Genomic DNA, 21,689 nt, shown 5'->3' with positions numbered 1-21,689 from the left:
TGCTTCGGGCTTCCGCTTTCTGAAAGAACCTCCTGTGGAAAGCATCCATTAGATCCCGGTAAGATCTAATGCTGCCTTGGGGGAGGCTATCGAACCACCTTCTTGCGTTCCCGATAAGCAGCTCGGGAAACAGCTTGCACATATGGACCTCATTGAGACCTTGGTTCACCATGTTATACTGATAGCGTCCCAGGAAGTCATGAGGATTCACTAACCCGTCATAAGTCATTGACGGAGTTCGGTAGTTCTGTGGTAAGGGAGTTCGGGTGATATCGTCCGAGAACGGAGTCTTCAATGCTCCGTACATGGCGAACCCGACATCTCTTCGGTATGGAGGAGATGGAGTTCTCCTGTGATTCCGGTACCGAGGAGGAACAGGAACATGTCGGGGTTGAGGATTCTTCTTCCTGGAAGACACGGCACTACTGCGGTAGTGACTTTCATGTCTGGATGAGGAGGGAGAATCCACCGTTTTCGTCTCCGGCTTTTGGCCCTTTTGCAGGAAAATTAAGAACTCTTCCTGCTTCTCGGCCAAAAACAACTTGACAGCCTCGTTCAAATCGGGCTGCTGGGAAGACTCGGTGCGATGAGTCTTTGAGCGGCTTGTTCCTTCTCCGTGAGAACTGGAAGTAGATTTCTCCCGAGGCTGTTTTCCAGACCTGCAGGCTGGACTAGCTTCCTCATGGTTATCACGAACGGTATTATGGGTGTTACGTGATCTGGTATGCATTTTTTTGGTGGAAGAGGATCAAAAACTCGCTTTATCACAAATTTGGTTCTCTGTTTCCCACAGACGGCGCCAGTGATGGTTGGGCGAATTTTTGATAGTAGTAAATGCAGGTAATGAATATAGATCACGACACAAGGAATTACGTGGTTCGATTTACTGAGGTAAATCTACGTCCACGGGAAGAAAGGAGGGCAAGATTGTATTGCTTGATCTGGTTTTCCAGCTTACAAATACAGACTTGCTATATGATATTTTATGTCTAGAGAGCCCCCTTCTATCTGATCTAAGTTCTATTTATACATTGAACTAAGATCGTGGCTTGCATCACCACTAACTAGGTCGTGGCTTGCATCACCACTAACTAGGTAGTGGATGTCGTGGAGGTCATGAGATCCTGCATGGGTCCACTATCTCTTTGTTTGGTCCGCTATCCTGCATGAGTTGACACCACTAAATAGATCGTGTAGTGGAGGTCGTGGAGGTTCTGCATGAGTCCACTATCTCCCAGTTCGGTCGAATACTGAGACCGAACTTCTGAACTATTGCCGAGCAGCTTTTGCCGATCTGAGAGTAGAGCTTGATTGGTCGGCTTTTACCGAGCTGTAGGCTGGGGCCGAACTCTTTGGTAATGCCGAACTGATTGGTTGGCTTTTACCGAGCTGTAGGCTGGGGCCGAACTCTTTGGTAATGCCGAACTGATACTCTTCCTTGGGCTTTGGGCTGATGGGCCGTCACTGCTATTGGGCTTGTTTAGTACGTACCCCATCATTGAACGTTTGCTATGCAGCAACTAAACAATCAAGAACAGAGCACAAGAGGGTTTACGTGGTTCGGCTCATTGAGCCTACATCCATGTGTAGAAGATGGACGTTATATTGATCACGGTTTTGGAACAGATACAAGGCAACACTCAAGCTCAAGAACGAGCTGCACACTCTCACCAACACTAGCTAATCCTCACGCAATCTATTCTATGAAAACTCAATCAAGAAAGATGCAATTTCAGCTAGATGATACAAGTGTTTCTCTCAACTCTCTCAATTCACTCAAAGAAGAAAACTCGACTTCTCTTGATGAATCCTTCTCTTGAATTCTCTCGGTGTTTTTTATCCGATGAGTAGCCCTTTTATATCTAAGCTTCTCAACTCCAATTCAGCTCTTGTAACTGAAATAACGGATAGCTCCTCATAACTAATTCCCCTTAACTGTTTCTGCTTTCAAGGACTTGAAGCGTCATTGAGTGTGGCTCATTCTTGGTCATCAAAACCAGCCTCATTTCCAACAGTTGTTAAGAGGGGTTTTCCTCTTAAGCAATCGGTTCTCCGGGTAGATTCGTTGATTAATCCGGCGCCCAAGTGCTTGGGTCGGCAGTGATCTCCGGAAGAAGAGCTGAGAGTAATCGGTTCTCCGGGTAGATTCGTTGATTAATCCGGCGCCCAAGTGCTTGGGTCGGCAGTGATCTCCGGAAGAAGAGCTGAGCGCGAGATTCACTCGTTGGCGGCGATGAATAATAGAGTTTCTTGATACGCAACAAGATGGTGAAAATAATTATTTAATTCATTGATTTCTTAAAATGATAAGAGGCTCTACTATTTATAATACTAGAATACTAATACCCTAATTTATCAAACAAGAAACAAATATCTAAATATATATGGGAAAGATACGATGAATTAAAAGATAACTAATCAGGAGATCTTAGATCGTATCAATTTCACACGTTCAAGTAAATCTTTTTCATCCTCTTTTTGACACTTTGCATCGATCTTTGCCATTGTATTGGCGTCTAATTTATGCAGTGGGTAAAATTTCTCGGGCATGTACAACAATGATAAAAATTTTGACAATATTAATGGATGGGAAAATAAATGCAGAAGAAAAAAATACTCCTATGTAGGAGGTCTAGTAGGATTTTTTAATTTCTTTATGGCAGATCATGGTGAAACATGTGAAAAAAATAAAATTTCTGCGCTAATTTCTCCACTCTCTCAGCTGTATGAGAATATCTTTGTTTATTTAATTTATTTCATGCAGTTTTTAGTTTGATTTTTTTATCTAAATCGAACCAAACTAAAAAATAAAAAAAATTAATACTGAACCAAACAGAATTACTTGAAAAAATCAAACACGAAAAGCTGAAATCTAGACTACAAAATTCGATCTGAACCCTAAAACCAAAATCTCTAACTACAAAAATCAAAACCCAAAAAACGAAATTGCACAAATATATCAAAAAATGAAGGAAAAAATAAAATAAAATCAAAAATTAATTTTATAATTAACATAAAAATATAGTACATCGTACTAACCAATTAATAAATTCAGACACTTATAATATATAATATATAATATCTAAATATCATAACATTTGTTAAACTATATTTGGATTTAAGTTCAGTCTTTTTATGTTTGTTTTGTTAAATTGTTCAATATCCCTATCAAGTAACAAGGTTCTTATACTTAACTTTGCCTAATATTTATGTACAGTTTTTATAAACTTGCGACCTTAATTACGATATCATCTAATTGGTCTTTTGATCTGCCATAAAGATATTCAAAAATCCTTGTTAAATGTCTATCAAGTTTCACATGTTTTGTTCGGCCGTTATACTGAATTTTCTAAGATGTTGATTGTCACGTTATTGTTATTTTTTTTTACAAATAAACTCCTATAGAAAGGAGGATATTACAACTGATGTCAAGAGGGCACGAACTCGGCACTTCATACATTAATATCTAAGCTCTTTGTCGCTAGGGATAAAAGGTTTTGGATGTCCACTTTAGGAATGTTACGCAACATGGAGTTGTTCAAACCCGCCTGCCCTATTTAATTTGAGTTAAGGATGACGCGTATTTTGGAAATGCATAACTGAATCCACATTTCTAAAACGCTTATTCAGTTGCACATTTCCAAAATGCGTATTTAGTTGCACATTTCGCCAAAATGCATGTCACTCTACATGGGCCTATTTCGAGAATCCAGTTTCTACATAAGTTTCATTTCAAAAATCAAGTTCCTACATGAGCCTATTTTACATGAGCCTATTTCGAGAATCAAGTTTCTACATAAGCCCATTTCAAAAATCAAGTTCCTACATGAGCCTATTTCGAGAATTTTGCTATTGAAAGTGACCTCATTTAATTCCAAATCATAAAAGTTCAATGATAAGTAAAAGACACGATATTGATGTAGTGCTAAGTGAAATAATTTTGTTTCCATGAAGACAAAATTAACAATAAATTTTCAAAATGTATAGATAAGTTAAGTGGGACCTTCGAGAGGATATTGAAAGGGGTTTTAAATCAGTGAAAATATCACATTGGACAAGTCTCGTATAGCCGTCTACTGGCGGCTGATTCATTCAGCTGAGATCACTTTTATCAGAGATTAGGAATTTAAGAACTCAACTTATCACTTTTTAATATTTCATTATTTTTTCTGTTTTTCATATCAATAATATTCTTCCAATTACCATTAATAATCATCCATCAATACCAGTATATATATTAATATTAATATAGTTACGTATAAATTATAGTAGTAATATATAATTAAAACATAGTACTATTTTCTCCTAAACAAACTATACCCTTTTTATTACTATTAAGACTAAAGTCCTAAAATGGTCCTTAACATATTGCGATTTTTTTATTTTGGTCCAAAACATTATCTTTTGAATTATTCTCACATTTGAAAACGGGTCACATTTGGTCCTTTTTGGACGATTCCGTCAAATTTTTGACGGTTTTAATTACCGGGTCACAAATCCGTCACTAATCCGTCAATAACACAAACCAAGCTCAACACCGCCCCTTTATGCCCTTTCAAGCAGCAAGCAACGAAGAAATCCATCTCTTCATCGTCGCCGCCGTCGTCTCTCCTCTCCCAAACCAGAATCACTCTGCCGCCGCCGGAGGCCAACCCCGCCCCATCCGGCGTCAGCGCGAGAGCATTCACGCTCGAATCATGCTTCGATAGCGTCGTCTTCAAGCTCCGCTAATTTCTCGATTTTGTTATGCTTGGCCGTCGGCGGCGAAGCGAATAGCGGCGGAGACAGTGACGAAGAGTGGCGCGATCGTGGAGAAAGGCCACGTGTGCGAAGAAGAGACGCATCTCACCATGCTGAAAACCTCTCTCTTTTTCGCCGGCGAAGGCTTCACTGCTTACGATTGCAAAGGCGCTCTCGTCTTCCGAGTCGACTCGTACGGCCCCGACGGCGACGATACTGGCAAATTCGTTCTCATGGATGGCTCCGGCAGATGCATCCTCACCGTCCGCCGCAAGGTATGTATTCATCTCAGATCGCCGATTTCCTCATAATTCGGCGATTGAGTATACAGATTAGTGTTGTAGCTTGTGATTTTTTCACCAAACTCATATGATTTCCGTGTTAATTAATCAATCATTACGCGAATTCGCGCCGCGATCGTGTGATTTAGCATCTGAATCAAGTCACTGATCTGTTTTCCCCAATTTTTATCGAGCAGAGGCCGAGTCTGCACCAGCGGTGGGAGGGCTTCGTCGGCGAGGGATCGGAGGGGAAGAAGGCGATGTTCAGCGTGCGGAGATCGTCCATAATCGGATGGTCGAGCATGACGGTAGAGGTGTACACCAACCCCGACGAGGAGTACCAGATCGAAGGCTCCTTCGCGTGCCGAACCTGGAACATTCTGGCTGCGGATAAGGAGATCGTGGCTGAGATCCGGCGCAAGATGGACGGTGTTGAGCTTGGTTTGTGTTAGTGCATAAAGGGCATAAAGGGGCGGTGTTGAGCTTGGTTTGTGTTAGTGACAGATTTGTGACCCGATAATTAAAACCGTCAAAAATTTGACGGAACCGTCCAAAAAGGACCAAATGTGACCCGTTTTCAAATGTGAGGGACCGAATAATTCAAAAGATACTGTTTTGGACCAAAATCAAAAAATCGCAATATGTTAAGGACCATTTTGGGACTTTAGTCTACTATTAATGACCATCCATCGATACCACCATTAGTACTAATGATAATGTAATTATCTATAATAAAGATAATTAAAAATTATATTACTATAAAATTCATAAAAAATACAAAATTGACAAATACAGAATAAAAAATAATTAAATCAAAAACATTAATTACACCCGCTGAAATGCAAAATTGAAATACACTGGTGTTTAAAACATTTCATAAATATTTTATCATGAATTGAAATTATTGGAATTGAAGAACAAATTATTGTCCACAATCATAGTAAACGAAAATAGACACTGAGCAAGAAAGAGATTATAGCGAAGATAAAATTTTATATAGAGATCAAAGAAAAGAGTTTTTGTTGTAGAACTATAGTAAACGTAATTTGGTTTTTATCTTTAGTAAATTAAAAATCATAAATTTGGTGTAAATTTTACTCCTTTTTTAATATTATATGGAGTAGTATAAAAATACTCCCTCCGTCCCCTAATAGGAGTCGCTCTTTGACCGGGCACGAGTTTTAAGAAATGTAGAGAAAAGTTGATTGAAAAAGTTATTGGAATGTAGGACCCGCATTTTTATATTGGTTTTATAATAAAATGTGAGTGGAGTGAGTTAGTGGAATGTGGGGCCTACTACCATTTACGGTAAAAATGAAGAGTGACTCTTAATGGGGGATAACCCAAAATAGAAATTAGCGACTCTTATTCGGGGACGGAGGGAGTATATACTCTCTCTTTTGTACTATAGTTGAGACACTTCTTTTACCCAAGATTTTTATGAAAATAATGTATAGAGAGAGTTAATTGGAGAAACAATAAAGTAACAGAGTTTAAGTTAAAAGAGGCCAAATTATGAGAAAAAAATATACTCACAACATTGGTAATGGGTGAAGGTAAAAGTGTCGCACCACGAGTTCCAATACAATGAGAGGAGGCCCCGACTGGGGTACCTCTCCAATGGTAGGATTCCGAGTAATGGTGGCGGTCCGGGCTAGGAAGCGGTGCCCATTTTGGAGGCGATGCTGAACCTCTAGGGGGTGGTGGTGTTTTTAGGGAAGGATGGTGGATAAAGTTTGGTGGACTTTTTTTTAAACACAAATTTTAAACTCTGTAGATATAACTATATTTTCACATTCATTTCATGAAAGAAATTTGGATACAAACACCTAGCAGCCATCATTAAAGTTAGTCTTTTTAGTTAATGTGATTTTTAAGAATATTAAGGAAGTCATATTTGTTACTTCCTCCGTTTCTCCATTGTTGAGTCATTTTTCCATTTTAAGAAGTTTCCTCATAATTGAGTTATTTCCTTATATAGTACTCCCTCCGTCCCGGATAATTTGTTTCATTTTTCCATTTCGGTACGTCCCACATAATTTGTCTCATTTCACTTTTTACCATTTTTTATAATGAACCTCATATTCCACTAACTCATTTCTACTCACATTTTATTATAAACCTAATATATAAAAGTAGGACTCACATTCCACTAACTTTTTCAACTCACTTTTCATTACATTCCTTAAAACTCGTGACGGAGGGAGTAACTTTTTTCTCTTTCTTATTCTACTCTCTCTTACTTTATTCACTTTCTACTTTATTTTCTCTACTTTTTTCCCTCTCTTACTTTTTTATCTATTTATTTAACACATTCAACATCTCTTTCTTAAACACCGTGCCGAAAAGTTTTGCCTCAACTATGAAGAAACGGAGGGAGTATTTATATTGTTATTTTTTAAATTTGTAATGTGAATATAATTATAAAAAAATCAAATTCCAATTGTTGGAATAGAGGTATGGTGGGGAGAGGTATGAAGTTGTAGGAGTCGTGGTCTAAAGTACTATAAATTGAGGAGAATGATGATGTGCCATTGAGAATATTCTAAAAGAGATTATGTATGTTATGTTTTGTTAATATATGAAATTACATAATTATAATGAGATAACTAAAAATGAAAACAACTCAATTATAGTAGTATAGAGTGTATATTAATTTTATTTTAATATTTGAAAAAACATTTATAAATTAATGAAATTGTAATAAATGATACCATGAATAAATTCAATTATAGTGATACATTGTATATTAATTTTATTATAATAAAATTTTATGAACCAATGAAATTATGACAAATGATATCAGTTCATTGGGTAATAAATAGATATATACGAATTTATTTATTACCCAACTTCATTGGGTAACAAGTGGAAACACCACACGTAAATACGATAAAATTACAGTACATTTTTAGTGTCAACTGAAGGGAGTGTTTCATTTGGCAGAGGGTAAAAATATGTGTGTGTATTCACTAAAAGCAAAAAATAGACAGGTGAAATTTTTCAAAGCAGTCAATTTATGGATTTGGATTAATGCCACGGAGGCGTTTGATGGCGGTACTGTCATGTTTGATCTTATCCAGTCGTCACGTGTTATCGCCATCACAATTCGCACAGATCTGATCCAACGGCTCACATTCCATCACAATCCCAAAAGTTGCTCGATCTTTAACTCCCTTTCCGTGCATAAATATCTCCTCTGAAACCAACACTTTATGCTAACTTTCTCTTTAAGCATGGGATTACTCGATCACCTCTGGGACGATACCGTCGCCGGACCTCCGCCCGACACCGGTCTCGGAAAACTCACGAAACACGCCACTTTTAGCTTCCGATCGAATTCCGGCAAGGGTACGTCGGGAGTGGTGAAAACAGATCTAGCCTAATCTACTGCATTAAATGTGTTTTGCTTTGATCTGATTAATCGGATTTCGGTGTAAACGAATGCAATTTGAGAATCTGCGGTCGTCGTAATGTAAAATTGATGAACTGTAATTGCAGAATCCGAGCAAGTGATGGACAATCGAAGATCGTTTGGAGAAGATGGAGTGAGAGTGACTAGAAGCATAATGATCGTAAAGCCGCCGCAAGGGAGTCAGAAGGACTCGCCGCCGGTTTCCCCCGCCGGCTCCACTCCCCCGGTGTCCCCTTTCGCCGGTAAGGTTTGGAAATCGAAATCGAAGCTCATTTAATCCGTTTTTAGATGCTGAATTTATTGAATGAGCTAGAAATAATCTAAAACTCTGTTTGAATCTCTAGAAAAATAATGTGTTAGGTAAATGGTGGGGCATAAGATAATGAGATTGTATATGATTTGGATAATAGATAGAGCAGAAGATATTTATTCTAGCTAGTGATCTAAAGAAAAAAAATATTTATGGAAAAAGGTCACTCTCTTTGAGGTAGCTGGTTAAACTTAATATGTGAAACATGCTCATATTGTAAAAATGCTAAGATTAGTATTTGCTTTATTTATTGGGGTTTTGTTTAGGGTTTAGAGGAAATGTTATAGTAATAGGTAATTAGTTGTGGATATTGATGCACATATTACTCCATGTAATTAGGCGGAGGAGGAAAGGAAGCATTCCGATTCCGGCGGAGGTCAGCGTCGTTTGCTTACGAGAAGGCAAGAGGTGGCCGGGGAGCCGGTGGCTCTCCTCCTGCTTACGACGTGTGATATTTTCTGAGGCGGCGACGGGAAACGAGAGGCTGTTTTGTAAACTAGCTAAGTACATGTATATATGAGTATTATATATATGTATGTCGAGCCGTTTTCTCGTTTCTCTTTGCTAGATTCCGCGGGATATCGTTGCCTATCATGACATGAACATGAGGAATCATATTATTCACTGATAATAAAATTGATAATAATAATAATAATAATAATAATAATAATAATAATAATAATAATAATAATAATAATAATAATAATAATAATAATAATAATAATAATAATACTCGTTTATAAGTGAAAAGCTTCTCACTTGAAATATAGCCCTCAGGATATGCAAATCCTCACAATTTTATAAGGGAACGGCGTTTGGCACGATGTTCACTAATCTGGTAGTGTTTATATTTACTCCATATTAGGTAGGGAATCATATATCCAAGGCAATTTTTTGAAAGTCATTTATTCAATTATATATTGTAAATTAATCTCTGATCAACTATGCTTCTTTTCCCGTTAGAAAAGTCTTGGTCACTAGTGTCAATGAACCACACTTCAAAAGAAAACACCAAATTAAATTAGTATAGCCTCAATCTTTATTGTTATAAGGTTTATGTATATACCAAGATTGTTGCATGCATCTAATAGTTCATCGTTTACTCTCAAATCCTTGAATGATTTATCCACGATTACTTCCCCCATAAATAGAATTTCAACACAACCTCCATAACAACTTCTTTAGAGGTGGCAACGATGTGCGTTTAAGATTTTTGTGCAGAGACAAACCCAGGTGGGGTCGGCTGACCCCACCGCGGGTCCATGAATGCCACCGGAGCATACCAAAATTCGTCAGCCGATCCCGCAACAGCCCGCCTCCGACCCCACGATCAACGCCTCCACTAAAGATAAATGAATAGAGAGAGAAAAGATATATATACACCTAAATTATCGATATGGAATTAAATTGAGAGGAGAGAACGATGAAATTTTTTGAAAAAAAGAGAGTTGAACCAAGATAACTCTGCATAGAGAAATGTGGATATGAAGATGCATAGTAGTTATGCAATATTATTGTATGGTGAATTAAAATTTTGGTCTTCAAAATGAAATGGAACTTTAATATTTTAGTAAATACTAATATTGTTTTTTTATAGTCTTCAAAATGAAGTTTTGGAGTACTATTCTAGGAGTACTATAAGATTGTATTTTTTCGTGAGAATTTGCACTATCCGGTGAATTGTATAAATATTATTAGTTTCAATATTCTTTTGAATTTATAATTATTCTCCTTTTACTTTGTCAAAATTTAAAATCACAAAAATTAGTGTATAATATATTAAGTCATCAAAAAATATAGTTGTAAAAGATAATTGAATATCAGTTTGGTATGTTACATTTTTTGTTCAACTGAGACATGTCAATAATACTAGTATAAGAGAGAGTTCTCCAAGCTTTAATAGAAGAAATAAGATTTTTACAAAATCCACGTGGAATAAGAAATAGAAGTGTAAAAAAAATAGAGATAAGAGATGGACCAAAGGAGATGTACAAATAGGATTAGATTCTGCATCTTACTAAAACCGTGCTAATACAAGTATGCAATCAATATATATTACATACGTATTTCTATATGTATATAAGCAATGAAGGAGCTGCCCATGTCCAACTCCATTTGTTTCTTTATTTCCTGCATTCATTTAATAAACCTAGTAATTACTTAAATTTGTGGCTACTTTCAAATTAAAATAAGAAAGCAAAGAAAAGAGACTACCTTTTTTGTTTCTGATTTCCAGCTCTGTAAACCTCAAACTTATCACGGTCACCATAAAAAGAAAAAAGTCTGATAAGAATATACATGCCGGAAATGTGATTTCCGGCACGAACTTGTTCCAAGCTTCCTGACTGGGGCACCTCAATTCACCGTTCCTCTGAATTAAACTTGTTCCAAGCTTCCTGAGACACAAGGAATGCATGTTAAGCGAAAATCCATGGGGTCACATCTTGCTCTTTGTTACTATAGTAGCCCGGAAATAGTCAGTATTTGTCTAAACAAATGAGAATTCAGAAAAAAATCAACACCTATTACATACTACAAACCTTTAGTAGATCAAAAACTTTCTCGCATATGTACTTTTGCTGAATTGTCGCACCACGTTGTTGTAATTTATCAGGGTGAACACAGAGAGTGGCCCTCCTGTAAGCTTTTTTAACAGCCGCAGAAGTTATCACTTCTGTTAATGAAACTGGATGCCAACCACTATCAGGGCCAAGGATCTGACAAAGGCATTTATTTAATACCCATCCAACAATCATCTTTTGATAACAGAGTACATACCATATTAATAACAGTAAAAACTCGAAAAATATGCAAACGTAGTTCTGGGTAGAAAATGAACACTGAGATGATGGATCGAGATATAAGAGAAATGGAAAGAAAATCGTACATATTGTAAAGTAGATAGCAGGGCTCGAAGGTTTCCCTGTTTTCCACTTGACCATCTCTTGACTTCAGCATCCAGAGTTTCTGCAACTTTCTGCAGAAATACTTCCTCTAAGATAACAGACAACATCAGATAATAGAAACGAATCTCAAGGAAGGTATAGCGTTCTTACATTCCTCTCTTCTCTTTCTTTTTGTGCAAGAAAGTCTCGCCTATTTTTCTCTGCCAAGGCATTTGCCTGAAATTGTAGCAAAATGAATATCAGGTTGATTAAAGGATTATCCTTTATCCTACACAATGAGAAAGAAAAGAACCGGATGAAAAAAGAATGCACTCACTGCACGCTCTGCAGTTCTTCTATATCTTTCCAACCGAGCTTTACACCTCTGAGGTGATTCACTTTCAGCCCCTACAAAGTTTTAAATTGTGTAAGAAAACCGCCTCCAAGGAAATCATGTAATACTACGTGTAGTTACGGCTCAAAAATAGAAACAATAACTTAAAAAATAATATCGAATGGAATCCATGAAATATCCCTTTCACTAAATGCATACCATCATGTGTTGAAGAATATGCATAGCGCACACGATTCGAGACTCCAGTACCTTGGAAGTAAATGTCCTGACAATCAGGTAAAACATACCACATGAATATTCAATCAACCAGGATTTAGAACTAAATGCCAGGAAGCTCACTCACAGATGACAAAAAGCTCTGTCTTGTATCAGTAAATCTAGAAGAAGCTGAAAACCTATCAGGTACAGATTTTTCTCTTCGATCAAGGGGATCGTGTGCAGCCTTTTGAGCCATTAACTTTTCAGCAGCTCGCTGTCGAGCCTCTGCAGTTGCTCTCTCTACAGCAGCTCGATCAGTCCTAAGTCTTGCCTCCGCTGATGCCTTCTCCAGTCTTTCTTGAGCCTCAGCAAGAGCTCTTTGTCTTACTTCAACAGTGGCTCTCTCAACTGCAGCTCTCTCGCGAGCTTCAAAATATGATCTTTCTTGAGCTTCAAGAGCTGCCTTATCAACCGCCATCCTGTCCTTTTCTCTTTCCCTTTCCCGCTCTCTTTCTTCCTCTAGTTTTCTCATATGTTCATTTTCAGGCGCAATTTCCTGTCTCATTCTTTCCCCTACTTTTTGGTCTTTTCCTGCAAAGTTTCCTCTCATATTTGAGTTTTCTACTTCAATTGGATGGCTTGTAGCATCTTTCTTAGATGATAGTCTGTCACTATATTGTTTCAAGAATGATGGGATTTCTTCCATCTTCCCTCCACTAGCAGTAGACTCTGTTATCACTTTACGCGGATTGCAGTTATCACTAATATCCACCCTTTTAACAGTAAACTGAGCACAATTCATGTTTTGGCCCTCAGCACGACTGTGTCCCAGTTCTGACGATATTATACCTGATGTAACACGTGAAACCCCCATGTCAGAGCCACAAGTCTTCGAATGTAACATCTGCTTGGGTACACAAGGTGACTTGATAATATTGTTTGCAGCACTGGGAGTGTTTATCTCTAGTGAGCCATCTTGATTCTTGCTGAATTCATGAAATCCACCTGGAACCCATATGTCACCCCCAGTCTCAGTTTTATACGTACTACTCTTAGGTTTATCTTTCATGTCCCCATTTTCTTCAGGTGAAAATGCTCTTTGAGAGGATCTCAGCATTTGCATATTATCATGCTTCCCCAAGTCTTTAGTTGCAGTCACTTCATCAACTTTATATCCTCCCTCTGACACTTCCAATTTATCCCCATCTATGAGGATAAGACTATCGAGATCCCATTCTACTTCACTCTCATCATGTCCATTAGGCTCAATTTCTTCAGCATGCTCACTCATGTCTTCATGCAAACTATCATCCGTGCTCGATTTCATATTTCCTGTTGTTTCAAAGTCCTCTTCCTCACTAACTGCTTCTGTCTCAGACATTCTGAACCTCAAAACAGTATCTTCATTGTTGGGCACATCTTGATTTCTCTCTTTATTTACATCCAACTCATATCTGGCTTGACCAAAAGCCTTCCTAGATGCTGACTCATTCACTGTAAGTTTACCCGTTTCCATATCTTTCTCACAGTCAAGCAATCTATTCGAACTGTTACCATGACCAGCAGCTATATCCGAGTTGTCACCACTCTCTCTATGCTTCTTAGAATCTCGAAGGATCTCACTATTCTCTTTCAAGTCATAATTTTCTTCCAGATTGCTTTCAGATTGTTTTACAGAATCCCCTCTTTGTTGTATTCCAGTTCTGTCTTGCATAATTTCCCTTGTTTCTGCTTGCATGACATCTTCAAAACAACTCTGAAATTCTTCCATGAGAATATTTTGTCCATCCTTACTACGAGCCTGTTTTGTTATTTGAGAATCAACAGACCTTTTCTCAGTATCCGTTCTATTAGGAGAATCCTTGCTCTTTAATTTAGCCTCCACTTCATTCTCATTTCCCCTAGCTTCTGTCTGCAACTCAAAATATGCAGTTGCTTCCCTCCAAACAACATCCCGGGCAGAATTATCAGTGCTGTTGTTAGAGCATTGGACTCCATGAGGCACTAGTATTTCTTTAGTGCTCTCTATTGATTCCATCCTTCCTTCAACTATAGGCATGGAGACTGGGGTTTTATCCCCACATGAGTGAAGGAACTTCTCATCTTCAGTGTCCATGGAGGCCTTGGCAGTCTCATTTGTTTTGTCCTCCACGTTAGCAGCACTGTGGCTGTGGTTATACTTCCGCTCCACTTTAACATTCCTATTTTCACTTTCCTTACACTCAGCAAATAAGGTATCATTTATTTTCGCATCAAAGAAAGGCAGTACAATGCCATCAGCCACTCCATCAGAGGTATAACGCTGACAAGGATTTCGTTCTGCATTTTGTTTGTCATGCTCACTTTTTTTAACAGATAAGACGGGTGGAGGCCTAGACGGGGGTGGTAATCGTGAAGGCTTAGTTCGCAGACTGATATCACATACAGTAACAAATGGTTTAATTTGGGAAGTAGAATTCCCAGGTATCTCCGAAGGTTTTAAATCATTTGTATGTGCATCAGAGCCACTGAGTGAGGAATTTGATGAACACTTGCATTGCTTTTCTCCAGCAACTCTTGCACCATATTCTCCACCGTGGTTGGTGTTACTTAGCATGCCCTCGGAGCAATCTTCATCATCCCCGCCCCAGGAAACAGGACTTTCATAAAGAGAGAAAGTATATCCCGGAACAGCACTAAAATTAGTCACATGACTGGTCGTGGTGAGCACTGTTCCGGCACTGATATGACAAGATTTATTATAAGATGCAGTATGCTTGTTAATGTTTTCCAATGACTGCTGAAAATCACCATCTGATAACCTTTGGCTCTTATCAGATCCAGCCAGCGGATCTAATTCATCTGACAGAGACCCACTTTGTGCTGGACTCCTACAAGAAAATATTCCAAATACAGGTAGCAGTTACAACAATGCATGACCAAGCTTTTCTCTCAAAGAGAGGGAGAGATGTTTAGCTTCTCTAGTTAACAAACAACTACGGTCAAACTCCTAAATACATCGACAATACATACCTCCCAATCATAAAGATGCAACCCAAATATAAAATCATTAGTAAGCAATTTATTCAAACTAACTGTTCGTTAAGCTTAAGGGTTCCAAAGTTCCCTGTAACTCCTTTGTTTGTCAAGAAGTTCCTATTCAAAGCTAGTGACTTTAGCTGTAAAAATTGAAGCCAACACCAGGACAAGAACCAGCCCCTTTCAAGAAAAAGTGATTGACCTCTGGTATATAATGCACTCAAAGTCTCAAATATTACCTAATTCTGAAATTAAGTTCCATATGAACTACTAGACCTAAACAGTAATGCTTGTATTCTACACTTGACAAAAATTAAGATAATAAATTTCATGATAAATAATGTTACACAGAAGGTAAGGTAATAGATTACTGGAGGCATATAAATGAATACCAGGGGTCATCAGAGGAGTCTGAGTCATATCTGCCGCTGGAGTGGCCAACTAAATCCTCAACTGATGCTGTACAGTCAAAGCCTTCACAGCCCCCAAAAACCTCATTGTAGTCAACATCAGAGTGGAGGCTCGAGTCCTCACTGGATATGAGTGGGAGATGGAGCATGGGTATGGACGAAGACTGTGAGGTGTGAAAGCCGCCAAAAATCTCCAAGTAATCCTCAAAGCGTGGGGCCAGAGTTGGCGGACCCAACTTTGGAGGGCCGCCAAAAACATCATTGTAAATGGACTTGTGAGAAGTGAAGGCATTGTTGGAAGAGAAGCTCCTCTTTGGGAGTGACAGAGAAATGTTCTCCATTTCCTTTACTTTGTCTCTGAAAGGAAGGTGTATGTTGTCTGTATTGTGCTGGATATTGACTGCTGAACCAATGAAATTGAATATATCACGCAAGAACAGAAAAGAATGAGAAACAAAATGCAGCCACCTAATGAGAGAGACTCGATGACATTTGCATAAAAATTAAACTGAGTACAGCACAATATCAACAGAAACAGGCCTAAAGGAAGTAGGTATTGGAAGGATTGTGTGATCAAACAATCCATTATAATATGGGGTAGATTGGTCTAAACCATTTTTATCTAAGCTATGCCCAAAATAAACAACCACAGGCTGCAATATTAAAAGTTATAGAAATATCTGAGTAAGCATTGACTACAGAGACAGTTAAAACAAAGACAGGAACATACATAAAAATCCCTTCCAAGTATTTATCCTAAAATGAACAAAACATCAGGCACATGGGGCTGACCACTTGTTATCTCTGTTTCAGTCTTTCAACTTCACATCATCAACAACCCCCGTAAAACTTCTTTTGAGATTTATGCTAGCCAGGGGTAAAACTCCGAATACAGCACACTTTTTTCCTTCATCCAGTTCCACAATTAGTCTTCTCAGTCTCATCACTTACAAAATGCTAGTTATAAGCCGAGTCATCAATTATACGAAGCTATCACAAGTCAAGAAAAATGCAAATAGAGCAAGAGCGATCCCCATACACATACAAGTAGAATAATTTTCCATATTGTCTCGGTAAGAATACGGTACGAAAATGGAAAAAGCGCACTTATTAATTATCATCCACTCCTACAGCCTACACGATACATCTCGTTCCTAATTTACATGCACAAAAATCACATAGCGGTTTTACAAAATTACACATAAACAAAGCTTCCGCTGCATTCAAAAATCCAGCATTGGAGTAGACGACCAAAAGAGAATTAAAACGACGATCGCCAAGTTACAGTTTCAGCAACTACAAAACATTATCCGGTAATCTATTATCCCCCCAGAGGCTTCACTCGCACAGTTTAAATCAGCTAAAATATACTGATTTGAGAAGCAAACAAGCACAATCCTAAGTAAATAAAGGAGCTGCAAAAAAAAGGAATTTCGGAGCAGATTATGACTCACCAAAGACCTAGGCGGGAGCGGGTAGAGAAGTGGAGGCGGCGTAGGTAGGTGAGAGGGAAATGGTCTTCTCCAAATCCGTTACGTTTTCAGTGAGAGGAAGGAGCATGGCGTGAGTATGGTGGTGGGATGAATGATGAAAGGCTCAGGTTTACAAATCACTAAATTTGGGGCCGTTTACCACTGTTTTCGAATTCAAATTTATTTTTTTATATATAAATATACTGTGCCGAGTCCTATTAATTAATACGGAAATTCTTATTAGCATAAATTAAAATTTAAAACAGACTTGATTTAGTGAAGCTGTACCGTACGGACGAACTTGAAGTTGTTCGCCAAAATTAAACATTTTATTTTATGTTTATTTGAAAAGAATACTTGCAATTAAAACGGAATGACTAATGTGATATTAGAGTTGTGAATTTCGTCGGAATATAAAGTGGATAAAGTAATTCGGGGACAAAAGATTTGAGTCGTATTCTCGACTTTAAGCCTTTAGCAAGGGCGCTAATCATGGGATTAGACAAGTTATTGTTAGGGTATCAAGCTTTTTGTATTTACAGAAAAAAGAAGATATATATGGGGCTTTTGTTATACTAATAATTAATTACAAATAGTATAAAACAATTCCCTCATTTGGGTCCATCGTGCTGCGCACTTTACATAAAGATAAATTAATTGTGAGATATAAAATATTCAAAGTTGAAGCGTGTATTAATAATTAATAATAATACATGATGTACATTGTTTTTCTCCCTTGGGAAAAAGGATGGTGCATGTATTTTAATAGCGTAGTTGAATAAATTAAAAGAATCAATGGTTATGATGATTATTATTACTAGTAATAATAAAGACAAAGTAGCATGCCTGCCTCTCTGTCTATATATGTTTGCCTCATATTCAAGCTTTCATTATGGGTTTAGGAACTCAATCATTCTTTTTTCCAAATTATATTATCCTATCAATCCACCAAATTCTCTCATGTCTTCCTGAAACTTTCAACTTCTCCTTTTGAGAAGTTGCGGAATTTGATGAATATGATTTCGAAATTACAACATAATTTGTTAATATATTCAACGCTTTCTAATTGGTCGATATCAAAAAAAAACTCTTAAGGTGTGAAACTAACACAAACACATAATTTAATTACAAGATGCATATATTATTATAGTATATGAACAATTGTGTGGATATTTAGAGAATTCGATTAAATCTGTTAAACTTGTGTCTTAATTTTGCCACAATTTGTATCTGCTGCACTATTGGATTCATTACACTAAACTGTTGCTAAGAAATTTTATTTTGAAATGAAGCAATGAGATTTGGAAGTATAACTTGGTCTTAAACATGGTAATCGAGAGAGGTATAGATAAGTTGGTAAGGCATATTGAGAGTAGGAAGTAGAAAGAAAATATTTCTTGTATGTTCTTCTTGTTAATTCAAATGCTCATTCATCCTAGTATTTATTGGGTGAAAGAGAAGGATCTAGTACATCAATAAATGTGATTGTAACTCTACAAAACTTAGGGACTATACTTGTCACGACCGCCCTTTAGGGTTAATAAATACGGGCGACCGTGATTAAAAGAATTTAATAAATAGACGAAGAGAACTAGGGTTTTAATAAAGAGTTTGACCAATAATTAATATTTAACAACAAAGGGCCAATAGGTCGACATTATCCAAATAAATAGGTTCAACGCTAAAAGAATGGTGAGTAAAGACAATGTCTCAGCGGAAGCGTTCAAGAGAAAGAGTGACGTCATGTGTGGAGACACAACGACACTCGTAGTTCACAACTAACCAACCATGCTTCAATTTTAAATTGCTCAACACCACCAACTGCTCGTCGCCGCTCAACCTGCACGTAGGGAAAACACATGCAGGGCTGAGTACTTAATATACTCAGTGGGCTTATGCCGAAAACATTTGATGAAAGTTATGTCATCCATACCATAGTGAACTCGAGTTTTACATTTAGAAAAGAAATATCATCGAGTATCACAAACAATTTCATAGACTGGCCAGTCAAAACAATCTCCCCACTTTCTCATCAATCATTCAATCACATCCTCTTCCCATCATTTAATCACATCCTCTTTCCATGGTGCGACGAAAGTGTGGCCACACTATTCGCCCACGAGACCGGCCGACTAGCAAGGACGGCTCACGATCTCACCTGTGTACACTAGCCTGATAGGGTTTGCGGCCCTACTCAGACCCGAATTCGTTTAACATAGCCCTATAGCCTAATGGAGCGAACTCACAAACTAGGCATCAGGCAACAATCTCAACATAGCCCTATAGCCTAATGGAGCGAACTCACAAACTAGGCATCAGGCAACAATCTCATCATCAAAACAAACATGGCATGACATAACAATTTAAACCACCCTTATTTCACCATAATCATACTTTTGAAAACGTAAAAGAGTTTAGTAAAAGAAAGCCCACCTCGACTGCTTAATTCACAAGCACTTTCTTCCCCTTAGTATCACGTTTCACTTGCGATGATTCACCTTTAACATTTAGATAACACATAAATCAACACACCTTTCCAATAAATAAAAAAAAAATGCATGCATCCTAAGCGAAGTTATTTTCTCGGTCAAGATTATGATTTTTCCCAATTAGAAACTTGGTTGTTTCGATTAATTTCGGTCGCCCAAAACGTCGCGTCGACAACGGCGGCCGCTCACGTCCCCCAACAGATCTTGCGAAGAGATAAAACGATCCACTAGAATTTAATTAGCTCCCTTCCTTTCCCCAAATACTTGAAATCCCCGTAGGCCCAAAACAAAATAATTAAAGACCCCAAGTCTTTATTTAAAAAAAGAAATTAAAAAAAAAAAAATTTTATATTCCTATTTCAAAACAACACGTACACCCTCCCACTTCACTTTATTTACACCTAAAAACTCCCATTCCCAGATTTATTTACACCTACAGTTTCCTTTCTCCTCCGTCGCATTTCTTCAAGAACACCCAAATTGAACTCAATCATACAGAAATTTATCGGCCCTCTCAAAAATCAAAACACAAAAATTGATCAAAAATCAAAACACAAAAACTGAACAGAAATTAGAGCTCCCTCCCTCAAGCTCTTGTCGGCCCCATTCTCTCACAAAACATCGAAAATGAGATTCCCAAAATTGAATCATGTCTCGCTATGAAATCTCTAATCCCGTCGGCGTCATACCTCCTCGGTTTTTCTCTCTCCGTCACGCAGCACCTCGGCTCCAATTCATCGCCCGCACACACCGCCGTAGTCCCTGAAACTAGCCCCGAAACGACACCACGCAGCCACAAAACCAACCCGAACACCCAAGGTAAGTTTTACGAATTTCAGTTCAGTTTCGTTTCTGTGTCCAAATCGAAATCCAACTTCTTTTGCGTTTTAAGTTTGTAAGATTAGATGGGAGTTCTATTGGTGGTGTATGATGATATGTTTGAAACAATTGCTAAAATTTCATGCTTTAGAATTGAGTAAAAATTTATACCTCTGTGAGTAGGACTTGATTGTGGAGTTTACAAGGCTGAAAAAGGAGGTTCTTGAAGCTGAAGAATTTCATTTCTGTTGATAGCAATTGCTGATGTTAGGTTCTGAAATAGGAGCAATTTAAATACAAATTGATAGAGAAATTGTTACCACAGTTAGGACTGAATTAAGAATTCGGCACCCTTCGAAGTCTGCCGTGGATTTCAAGAGAATGAGTTCTTGTTGCAGAGATGTGAGAAAAAAAAATGGTTGGTGAAAACGTATGTTATAGAGAGGAGAAGATTTGGTTTCGGTGTGGGAGAGATTTAAGGAGTGGGGAGAGAATCATGGGAGAGAGGGGAGAAACGGTTTTGAGTCATGGGAAATAGGAGGAAATTCGAATTTCCATCCCCCTTTTTTTTATGTGATTTTAATTTAATTTGGATTTATTTGTATTTTATTTGCAGATTACGGAGGAGGAAAATCTCATTACGGAGGAGGAAAATCTCTACAGAAACTTTAATTAAAACCTGAATTAATGCAGCTTAGTGACCAAGTCAACATGTCGAAATTAATTAGATTAGTTTAATTCAAGGTCCTTTGTAATTTATTTAAATTATGCACTCCACAATTTTTTTGTCACGGACTGAATTTTTATATTATTTATTCAATTTATTCGATCCAACTCGCGGATTGAGTCCAATAAATATTCCTCACGGAAAGGAATTATTTAAATTCGCATTGTGATTTACTTCACAATTTCTAGCTCTAATAATAAATTTTCAATTATTCACAAACATTTAATTTCACCCCACATCAATTATTCAAAGCAGTCACATCACAATTTCAACAAAACTGATTCAGTCAAAATTCCAACTCAAAATTAGGTGACGAAAAGTATCCAACAACAATTCCACTTGAAAATTAATCCACGGACCTCGCAACATTAAAAGAATTAAATGCAAGTGCTTTAGGGTTCAAAAAGTGGGGTGTTACAATACTCCACTTGGTACTCTACAAGACTTAGGGACTCACCACCCAAAATGAATGTTGGGCGGCATATTAATGACGTCCCTCTTTCCAACACTCCCCCTCAAGTTGAGTAACGGTATCCCCGATACTTAACTTGCTAATGAATTCTTTGAATT

At 37.7% G+C, this 21,689-nt stretch overlaps 3 protein-coding genes and 1 long non-coding RNA gene across 9 annotated transcripts; 3 read left to right on the top strand and 1 right to left on the bottom strand.

Annotated features, from left to right (window-relative positions):
• Nucleotides 1-4,547: 4,547 nt before the first annotated feature.
• LOC121800743 (protein LURP-one-related 5-like) lies at nt 4,548-5,473 on the top strand. The gene is made up of 3 exons (XM_042200251.1): nt 4,548-4,668; nt 4,723-5,015; nt 5,219-5,473. Exons 1-3 carry the CDS (start codon nt 4,548-4,550, stop codon nt 5,471-5,473), a joined length of 669 nt encoding a protein of 222 aa, XP_042056185.1.
• A 2,740-nt stretch (nt 5,474-8,213) lies between these two features.
• On the top strand, nt 8,214-9,302 carry LOC121798016 (dormancy-associated protein homolog 3-like). 2 transcript variants are annotated; one of them, XM_042196833.1, is made up of 3 exons: nt 8,214-8,372; nt 8,523-8,678; nt 9,086-9,302. In XM_042196833.1, the coding sequence occupies exons 1-3, from the start codon at nt 8,237-8,239 to the stop codon at nt 9,196-9,198; spliced, it is 405 nt and encodes a 134-aa protein (XP_042052767.1). In that variant the 5' UTR covers nt 8,214-8,236; the 3' UTR covers nt 9,199-9,302. The 2 variants fall into 2 exon arrangements, with proteins under 2 accessions (XP_042052767.1, XP_042052766.1); XM_042196832.1 differs by having other exon boundaries at nt 8,523-8,683.
• A 1,314-nt stretch (nt 9,303-10,616) lies between these two features.
• Nucleotides 10,617-20,954, bottom strand: LOC121798923 (auxilin-like protein 1). Of its 5 annotated transcripts, none has more exons than XR_006050111.1 (12): nt 20,713-20,954; nt 20,564-20,637; nt 19,518-19,582; nt 15,595-16,015; nt 12,330-15,054; nt 12,185-12,251; nt 11,969-12,039; nt 11,803-11,868; nt 11,634-11,723; nt 11,287-11,463; nt 10,961-11,142; nt 10,617-10,876 (listed from the first exon to the last, which is right to left on the bottom strand). XR_006050111.1 is itself a non-coding variant. In XM_042198194.1 (11 exons), the coding sequence occupies exons 4-11, from the start codon at nt 15,951-15,953 to the stop codon at nt 11,107-11,109; spliced, it is 3,591 nt and encodes a 1,196-aa protein (XP_042054128.1). In that variant the 5' UTR covers nt 15,954-16,015; nt 19,518-19,582; nt 20,564-20,637; nt 20,713-20,954; the 3' UTR covers nt 10,960-11,106. The 5 variants fall into 5 exon arrangements, 1 of the variants encoding a protein (XP_042054128.1); XR_006050112.1 differs by having other exon boundaries at nt 15,595-16,012; XM_042198194.1 differs by lacking the exon at nt 10,617-10,876 and having other exon boundaries at nt 10,960-11,142.
• On the top strand, nt 19,787-21,226 carry LOC121798924. The gene is made up of 2 exons (XR_006050116.1): nt 19,787-20,392; nt 21,009-21,226. It is a non-coding gene; the product is annotated as an uncharacterized LOC121798924 (long non-coding RNA).
• Nucleotides 21,227-21,689: the final 463 nt, after the last annotated feature.

The sequence above is a fragment of the Salvia splendens genome, chromosome 4, assembly GCF_004379255.2.
Source record: "Salvia splendens isolate huo1 chromosome 4, SspV2, whole genome shotgun sequence".
NCBI lineage: Eukaryota > Viridiplantae > Streptophyta > Magnoliopsida > Lamiales > Lamiaceae > Salvia > Salvia splendens.
Note: the sequence above shows the minus strand (reverse complement) of the source record. Positions and strands in the feature narration are given on the sequence as shown.

Coding starts and splice junctions, on each gene's coding strand:
- LOC121800743 (XM_042200251.1), top strand. CDS start 4,548: ATGCCCTTTCAAGCAGCAAGCAACGAAGAAATCCATCTCTTCATCGTC. Junction 4,669..4,722: donor CCAACCCCGCCCCATCCGGC/GTCAGCGCGAGA, acceptor GTCGTCTTCAAG/CTCCGCTAATTTCTCGATTT. Junction 5,016..5,218: donor TCCTCACCGTCCGCCGCAAG/GTATGTATTCAT, acceptor TTTATCGAGCAG/AGGCCGAGTCTGCACCAGCG.
- LOC121798016 (XM_042196832.1), top strand. CDS start 8,237: ATGCTAACTTTCTCTTTAAGCATGGGATTACTCGATCACCTCTGGGAC. Junction 8,373..8,522: donor CCGATCGAATTCCGGCAAGG/GTACGTCGGGAG, acceptor CTGTAATTGCAG/AATCCGAGCAAGTGATGGAC. Junction 8,684..9,085: donor TGTCCCCTTTCGCCGGTAAG/GTTTGGAAATCG, acceptor CCATGTAATTAG/GCGGAGGAGGAAAGGAAGCA.
- LOC121798923 (XM_042198194.1), bottom strand. CDS start 15,953: ATGGAGAACATTTCTCTGTCACTCCCAAAGAGGAGCTTCTCTTCCAAC. Junction 15,055..15,594: donor GACTCCTCTGATGACCCCTG/GTATTCATTTAT, acceptor ATTTTCTTGTAG/GAGTCCAGCACAAAGTGGGT. Junction 12,040..12,184: donor ATATTCTTCAACACATGATG/GTATGCATTTAG, acceptor AAAACTTTGTAG/GGGCTGAAAGTGAATCACCT.